The sequence below is a fragment of the Prosopis cineraria genome, unplaced genomic scaffold, assembly GCF_029017545.1.
Source record: "Prosopis cineraria cultivar Desert tree isolate PC_DT_omini unplaced genomic scaffold, ASM2901754v1 PC3, whole genome shotgun sequence".
NCBI lineage: Eukaryota > Viridiplantae > Streptophyta > Magnoliopsida > Fabales > Fabaceae > Prosopis > Prosopis cineraria.
Window position 1 is genome coordinate 45,644,553 of NW_026555334.1, and position 8,651 is coordinate 45,653,203.

At 39.8% G+C, this 8,651-nt stretch overlaps 1 protein-coding gene across 4 annotated transcripts; it reads left to right on the forward strand.

Annotated features, from left to right (window-relative positions):
- The first annotated feature begins 1,613 nt into the window (after nucleotides 1–1,613).
- LOC129305784 (ABC transporter B family member 21-like) lies at nucleotides 1,614–8,363 on the forward strand. Of its 4 annotated transcripts, XM_054945870.1 has the most exons (14): nucleotides 1,675–1,965; nucleotides 2,519–2,606; nucleotides 3,153–3,483; nucleotides 3,670–3,724; nucleotides 3,819–3,994; nucleotides 4,104–4,325; nucleotides 4,427–4,665; nucleotides 4,819–5,344; nucleotides 5,447–5,720; nucleotides 5,851–6,719; nucleotides 6,817–7,083; nucleotides 7,205–7,468; nucleotides 7,572–7,865; nucleotides 7,945–8,363. In XM_054945870.1, the coding sequence occupies exons 3-14, from the start codon at nucleotides 3,184–3,186 to the stop codon at nucleotides 8,299–8,301; spliced, it is 3,843 nt and encodes a 1,280-aa protein (XP_054801845.1). In that variant the 5' UTR covers nucleotides 1,675–1,965; nucleotides 2,519–2,606; nucleotides 3,153–3,183; the 3' UTR covers nucleotides 8,302–8,363. The 4 variants fall into 4 exon arrangements, with proteins under 4 accessions (XP_054801844.1, XP_054801845.1, XP_054801842.1 ...); XM_054945869.1 differs by lacking the exon at nucleotides 2,519–2,606 and having other exon boundaries at nucleotides 1,614–1,759; XM_054945867.1 differs by lacking the exon at nucleotides 2,519–2,606.
- Nucleotides 8,364–8,651: the final 288 nt, after the last annotated feature.

The window sequence follows — 8,651 nt, forward strand, 5'->3', positions numbered from 1 at the left end:
CGTCCACTCCAACCCCCACCAAAAAGGTTGCAAAGTTTATTCATTAATTGACTGTACTGGGTAAATAAATTGTAATAAATCCCCTGTTTAATGATATACCGTTGATAAAAACATTAATAACCCCCTCTTCTAGAACATCTTGCGAGAATACTGACAGCTCTTCTCATTTCCATGCATACACTAGAAAAGCTCGACGCTCGTACTTAAAATCAAACAAATGGATCACAAGAAAAAAATTAAACAAATAAAAGTATAAAATTAAGGTTGCATTCATTGCCGCAACGAATCAGAAAAATCCTCGCGTCTTTCTTTACCCAGGGAAGTCGAAAACTTGTTTGGGGTCGAAGTCATCTTCCATTTTACCTTGTCCACCAAGCAAGACAAAAGGGCCCCAAAATTAATTTCATCCATGAAAAGCTATCAATTAATTAAGTCAAAAACTGATGATAACTTTAATAACGGAGGCGAATCCACTACCAATTAATGTATCAGTTACTTGTAGCAAGAAGATGCGTGGGAGGGAATTATTAAAAGGAAAATATCAATTGAGAAATGTTAAAAGAAATTTAAAGCAAAAAAAGGTTAAATGAATCTGAATTATCATTGCAAGACTACGTGATTAAAATGAGAATAAGTTTGAACTTGAAATGTGCATGATATTCCTTTTTAAAAAAAAAATTAATCATGCTATCACCAACTTTGACTATGAGACCTTCTCAAAGACTCTATTGGTGGCAAGATTTCTGTAGCCCTTACCATTGGCAACACCGATCGCCAAAGTTCTAGTAGAGTAACAATTTTCTTGAATAATTGGTTAAGGTGATCGAAGAGAGTTTGATCTTATAAAACCTTTGTCATCTAAAAAATTTGATGACCACCAAGTACTAAGCCCATTTTATTATAAATGACAAAAAAAATGTATGTAATAGCCCAAACTTTTATAAGTTTTAATCTTTCATCAATAAATATTCATGCGGATTTTAATAATAACTCATTTAAAGTTAACAATAATCTATTCAAGTTTTAACAAATTAGAAAAACTAATAAAATGAACTTAATTGTGTAAGTATTAATCTTTTATCAATAAATATTTATTTATGTTTTAAAAACAACTCATTCAAAATTAACAATTTATTCAGATTTTAACAAGTTAAAAAAATAATAGAATTAATTTAATTGTGTAAGTGTTAGTCATTTATTAATAAATATTTATTTAAATTTTAACACTTATTTAATTGCCATTGGTGGCTATGACTATGGAGACCTTGCTATCGGTGGGGTCTCTAGCAAGGTTCGGTGGCCAACGCTAATGTTAAAAAAAAAAACAAGAATATTATAATTATTTTATGTTCAAACTTATTTTTATTTTAATCCTCCAATCCTGTAGTGATAATTTAATTTTTTTTTATCCTTCTTTGCTATAAATTTGCTTAAAAAATTGATATTTTCCCATTATTAAATATGGTGACAATATTTAAAAGGGGGGAAAGAGACGTGGATATGGCCAACCAGACAGATATGTACCGCCAGTATTGAGTCACGAATATGATATGTACATATGAATATTATAATATAATGGGAGTCAGCTATTGTGGTAGAAACTGTTTGCCTTTAATCTGGTGCCATAAGGGAGGGGCATATAATCTGTGTGAAGCGTGAATCCCTCCATACAGATAGCATCCAACGCAGAATTTGCACACAGTTATAGACTTCAAGAATCTGCAGATCTACACCCAACATATAAGATCCCGCAAACCTGGTATTGTTAATTACAGCCTCAAAAGCTTCTCCTCTTCTCTCCACCACTTTTCACCTTTTCCATAGTTTGATATTTTCAATCCACATTCCTTCTTGTTCCTCCTTTCTTTAGTAAGCCGCGAAAAGAATAGTTCCCCTTCCCGCTCACTGCGTGGTTGCGTTCTTTCACTGCTTTCCTACACGGATTCTTCTCATGGCTGTTCACGGGTAGAGATTCTCCAGTTTCATTTTATATTTTATAGCTCCCACCTAATTGCTCCAACTAATTCCAGGATCCCCCCCATGCCTCACTTGTTCCGCCCTTCATGTTTAGATATTTCAATTGATTGATTAACAATTTAATTCTGGCAATAACTTAAACGAAGACAAATATGATAACATTTCTTACCTTGTTAATTTAAATCTGAATATCACAATAATAATTCTGTAACAGAAATTAATCCCTGTAGAAGTTAAAAGTGCAGTCAATGAATCAGAGAGTTATCAAAATTAATTAAGAATCTCATCAGTTTTCACTTGAATAATTGCATCATCTTTATAAGATGATTATAACAGACAGTTTTCATTTCTTGCAAAAGAAAAGAAAAGGGAGAGCTTAATTAATAAAAAACATCAAAGGGAGAGCCTTTCAGGTTGAATAATTCTTCAGCCCCTCCATTTTTCTGCTCCGTCGTTCTTTCTGTTCAGTGTTTTATTACTGGGTTTTTCTTTTCATCGTGACAGCCGTGTCACCGTCATAGCGTTTTGTATATCCTTGTAGAGATTCCTCAGTTTCATGGTTTCAGCTGCTGCTGCTAGTACTACAAGGGCGAATTATTTTTCTCCCCTGTCTCGTTCCTTCACACCTGGTAATCCATCCACTCTTTTCTTTCTGCGTAGTCCCTGAGAATATGAAAAGTTATGTACCGTCCTTGCTTTCCTGTCTGGATCAGTTAGCGCGTGTCATCGAATCTCAGTGAAATTGGCGATCCACGAAGAAATGTATTTTGCTAAAATCTCATGACATAATACATCTTTCATTGTATTTTTTCCTCGGGGGTACAAAAACAAGTGCCGCCTCAAAAAGCTTCACGTCTGCGGGCTAATTTTTCTTATTTGGCAATTTTCAGATCCTGCACGTTGCAATTTTTCCGTATTTTGTTTTTGTTTTTGGTCTTTTGCTTTTTATTGCTTTTCGTTGACGTGCGTTAAAAGCTTCACAGTCACACGCTTAATGAACTAATGAAATGCCAACTGGGCCACGGAAGTTGATTTGCTTTGAAACAATCCTCACCAATTCTATTATAACTCAATCCCTGGCAATTAGTGCTGGCTTTTTTTGCCATCTGATTCGATTCGATCTTTCGAGTTCGCTTTCCGAGTTGCTGATTTGCATAGCGATTTTTCTTCCATAGGGGGAGTATAGAAGGAGCTCGCTGATCTGACATGGGTGAGAATGGCTTGGAAGCAGATAATAAGGCAATCACATCAGAGAATCACGCAGAATGCAGCACAAACGAGGCAAACAGAGAGATGGTCAGGCAAAAAAGAAAAGTTGATAGAGTTCCATTTTACAGGCTCTTCTCGTTTGCGGATTCCACTGATACTCTCTTAATGATCGTCGGCACCATTGGGGCCATTGGAAATGGCATGGGTTTGCCTCTCATGACCTTACTGATGGGCCAAATGATCAACGCTTTTGGAAGTAACCAGCAAAGCACCGACATTGCTGCAAAAGTTTCCAAGGTAAAAGCAGCAGTAATTATAAGGTTCATCTCATATTTATTGCTGGGAAGAGATGCACCTGAACTTTTGACTCGGGTTTCATGAATTTTTGAAGCAACTGAGTCGACATAGGAAATCTAATACAAGTTTACAGGTTTGCGTTTGAACTTTTTGTTTTTCGTCATTTGAATTTTCGGAAAATTGCAGGTCTCTTTGAAATTTGTGTACTTGGCAGTGGGATGCGGTGTGGCAGCATGTCTCCGTAAGTACATTGAGCCATCAAAATTACTTGGGTGTTTCTGGCCTTGATTGCTTTTCTCTAAATTCCTTTTCCTTACCTTAATTTTATTTTTCAGAGGTGTCTTGCTGGATGGTCACAGGGGAAAGACAGGCTGCACGAATAAGGGGTTTGTATCTGAAAACCATACTGAGACAGGACGTTGCTTTCTTCGATAAGGAGACGAACACTGGAGAGGTGGTGGGGAGAATGTCCGGTGACACTGTTCTCATACAAGATGCCATGGGAGAGAAGGTATTAAAGGCTTGAATCAAAATTAGGAACAAATCGCCCCCGATGAATATTTGGCGTTGCTGTCATCATTCGGGAGTTCCCATGTTTAAAAGCTTTCTTGTCTGATCAGGTTGGGAAATTTCTGCAACTAATTTCAACATTCATTGGCGGCTTTGTGGTAGCATTTATCAAAGGATGGCTTCTTGCACTTGTCATGTTGTCCATTCTTCCATTGCTGGTGGTAGCCGGGGCATCCATGGCCTTCATTATAGGAAGGATGGCTTCCCGTGGTCAGACAGCTTATGCAAAAGCTGCAAATGTCGTTGAACAAACTCTTGGCTCTATTAGAACTGTAAGTTGTTAGAACTGAATTGATACTATGGGAAATTCTATTGAGATCACATCAGAGAGAGCTGAATTTGATGTTATCTTTCGACGTGCAAACATACCCAGGTGGCATCCTTCACAGGCGAAAAGCAAGCAGTGTCTACTTACAGCAAATTTCTTGTGGATGCTTACAGATCAGGAGTCCATGAAGGCGTTGTAGCCGGCCTGGGTTTCGGCATGGTTATGTTTGTCTTTTTCTGTGGTTATGCTTTGGCTGTATGGTTTGGCGCAAAGATGATATTGGAAAGAGGATACAACGGCGGCACGGTGATTAATGTGATTGTTGCTATATTAACTGCTTCCATGTAAGTAGCCTCATTTTTTCCCCTGTATTCTGTGACAACTGAGATACGTAATTCCTATATTTTCTATTGTATCAACACAACCATATACTTGGGTATAGACATGAATGGATTGTTCAACTTGGTAACTTAAAAAACATCTTTTTATATGGACAGGTCACTTGGGCAGGCCACCCCTTGCTTGAGTGCTTTTGCTGCGGGTCAAGCTGCAGCTTATAAAATGTTCGAGACAATTGAGAGAAAGCCTGAGATAGACGCTTATGATCCAGACGGTAAAGTATTAGAGGACATCAACGGCGAGATAGAGTTGAAAGATGTTTACTTTAGTTATCCAACTAGACCTGAGGAGCTAGTATTCAATGGGTTCTCTCTTCATATACCAAGTGGCGCCACCTCTGCCTTGGTTGGAGAGAGTGGAAGTGGGAAGTCAACAGTTATTAGCTTAATAGAAAGATTCTATGATCCACAGGCAGGTGAAGTTCTTGTTGATGGCGTCAACTTGAAAGAACTTCAGCTCAGATGGATTAGAGGTAAAATCGGCCTTGTCAGCCAGGAGCCTGTGTTGTTTGCATCGAGCATTATGGATAACATCGTGTATGGAAAGGAGGGAGCGACAATTGAAGAGATAAGAGCTGCAGCTGAACTCGCAAATGCTGCCAAGTTCATTGATAAATTGCCACAGGTCCTAATTTATAACCGATTAAATTATGATTTAAGTCAAAGCTAAATTGCCTTCGGAGTCATGACATTTAAATTTTATTACTAACATTTCTGTTAAATCTAGGGATACGACACAATGGTTGGCGAACATGGAACTCAGCTATCTGGTGGACAGAAACAACGTATTGCTATTGCAAGAGCAATTATAAAAGATCCAAGAATACTCCTTCTAGATGAAGCGACAAGTGCATTGGATGCAGAATCTGAAAGGATAGTTCAAGAGGCTCTAGATAGGGTCATGGTGAACCGAACAACCGTTATTGTGGCTCATAGATTGAGCACAGTGAGGAATGCTGATATGATTGCTGTGATTCATAGGGGGAAGATGGTTGAAAAAGGTACTATACAATACTAATCAGCCCAGCCATCATGTTCTTTTCATCGACCCACAACATACAAAAATCAAAATTCAAATAATCAGAGTTTCGTTTGTATATCTCACTTTAACTTCACGTGTCTACTAATCAGGAACGCATTCAGAGCTTCTCAAGGATCCTGAGGGAGCTTACTCTCAGCTTATACGCTTGCAAGAAGTAAACAAAGAGTCAGAAGAATCTTCAGAGCGTCAAAACAGAAGTGAAATTTCCCTAGAATCGTTCAGACAATCAAGCCAAAGGAGGTCACTTCGGAGATCTATAAGTCGAGGATCGTCTGTCGGCAATAGTAGCAGGCACTCATTTTCAGTACCATTCGGCATGCCCACTGTAGTTAACGTCCCTGAACCTGAGCTTGAAAAATTAGACGCGAAAAAAGAATTGCCAGAGATTCCAATTCTCCGCCTTGCTTCCCTCAACAAGCCTGAAATTCCAGTGCTTCTGCTTGGATGCGTGGCTGCCATTATAAATGGTGCAATACTTCCGGTGTTTGGTTTGTTGGTTTCTTCTGTTATCAAAACATTCTACGAGCCCCCTCATGAGATGAAAAAGGATTCCAAGTTTTGGGCAATTGTTTTTTTGGCCCTTGGCATTGCATCTCTTCTCGCAATTCCATCCCGAGGATACTTGTTCTCTGTAGCTGGCTGTAAGTTAATCCAACGCATCAGAATGATGTGTTTTGAGAAGGTTGTGAACATGGAGGTTGGTTGGTTTGATGACCCAGAGCACTCAAGCGGAGTAATAGGTGCAAGGCTTTCGGCAGATGCTTCGACAGTGCGAGCCCTTGTTGGTGATGCGCTAGGTCTTCTGATTCAAAATGCAGCTTCCATGTTGACAGGTTTAGTTATTGCTTTCATTGCGAGCTGGGAGTTAGCTTTAATTATTCTGGTACTTATTCCCCTGATTGGGGTGAATGGATATATTCAAATGAAATTCATGAAGGGTTTTAGTGCAGATGCAAAGGTGAGCTTGCTACTTTTTTGTTGCTACGCAAATTTACGTTATACTATTCAAATTTTGATAAACAGATTTATGAATACGGTAACGCGAATTGCTGCAGATGATGTACGAAGAAGCAAGTCAAGTAGCTAATGATGCTGTTGGAAGCATCCGAACAGTGGCTTCTTTCTGTGCCGAAGAGAAGGTAATGGAACTGTACAGGAAGAAATGCGTAGGCCCCATGAAATCTGGGATAAGGCTAGGCTTGATCAGTGGAGCAGGATTTGGGTGTTCGTTTTTCTTACTTTTTAGTGTCTATGCTGCAAGTTTCTATGCCGGAGCTAGGCTTGTGGATGCTGGCAGAACTAATTTCTCAGACGTTTTTCGGGTACTGGCTAGATCTTCGAATAATATTGTTACCGGTCCATCATTTGTTGTTGAGAGAGATACGCTCCAACATCTTAATGTGGATTCCTTCCGACTAATTTAGATGCTTTGGTGGTTGGTAGGTTTTCTTTGCTCTAACAATGGCGGCAATGGCAGTTTCCCAGTCGAGCTCTATGGCTCCGGATTCTAGCAAAGCCAAGTCTGCCACTTCTTCCATATTTGATCTAATCGACGGGAAGTCCAAGATAGACTCCAGCGACGAGTCCGGCGCCACGATGGATAACGTAAAGGGAGAAATTGAGCTCCGTCATATAAGCTTCAAATATCCATCCAGACCAGATACACAAATTTTCCGGGACCTCAATCTGGCTATCCACTCGGGCAAGGTAGAGTTTTACTTTTCTTTTTCTCCCTTCATGATAATGTGTTGAAAAACATGTTGCGAGTAACAAATCCATGAATTTAATTTTTTTTCCCCCTTCCCTGCAGACAGTGGCCCTCGTTGGCGAGAGTGGAAGCGGGAAATCCACGGTGATTGCATTGCTCCAAAGATTTTATGACCCAGACTCAGGGGAGATCACGCTTGATGGAATAGAAATTCGAACGTTACAGATCAAGTGGTTAAGACAGCAGATGGGGCTCGTGAGCCAAGAACCAGTGTTGTTCAATGACACTGTCCGTGCCAACATTGCCTACGGAAAAGGAGGCGATGCAACAGAAGCGGAAGTCACAGCTGCAGCAGAACTGGCCAACGCTCACAAGTTCATCAGTGGCTTACACCAGGTAGAAATAAACCCAACAAATAATAACCTTACTTATGACTTCTCTGAGAGGATTTCAATTAGCTTTGTTCTGGTAGCAGGGTTATGAGACGGTAGTGGGGGAGAGGGGACTCCAGTTGTCTGGGGGCCAGAAACAGAGGGTGGCCATAGCACGCGCCATAATCAAGAGTCCAAAGATATTACTGCTAGACGAGGCCACGAGTGCGTTGGATGCCGAGTCAGAGCGAGTGGTTCAAGATGCATTAGACAAAGTGATGGTGAATCGGACTACTGTGGTGGTAGCGCATCGTCTGTCCACCATAAAGAATGCGGATGTGATTGCCGTCGTCAAGAACGGAGTCATAGTAGAGAAAGGAAGGCATGAGACGCTGATTAACATTCAAGATGGCTTCTATGCGTCCCTAGTCCAGCTTCATACTAGTGCTTCCACTGCATGATTCTATTTTTCCTTCTTCTTGTGAACTGCAATACAAGGGCAATAAAGGCATCATCTCCCTCATTCTCAACTCTCATCCCATATTCCAAGCCGGTTCGGTGTCCCAAAAAACAAAAAAACAAAAAACAACAAGCCTGCTTTTGTTTTAACTTTTGGGATGAAGCTGAACCTTTTCCGGGGGAAAATATGAGAAAAACTGAAAAAGCAAATTGCTGGCCGAAAAACGCAGAAATACATTTTTAAGGTTTTTCTTTTTTTTTTTTCAATTTCTTAAAGGTGTGACGTCAAGGATATGTTTGGGTGGGAGAACAAAATGGACTTCGTTACAAAATTTTGGGGGGGAGAAGAAAT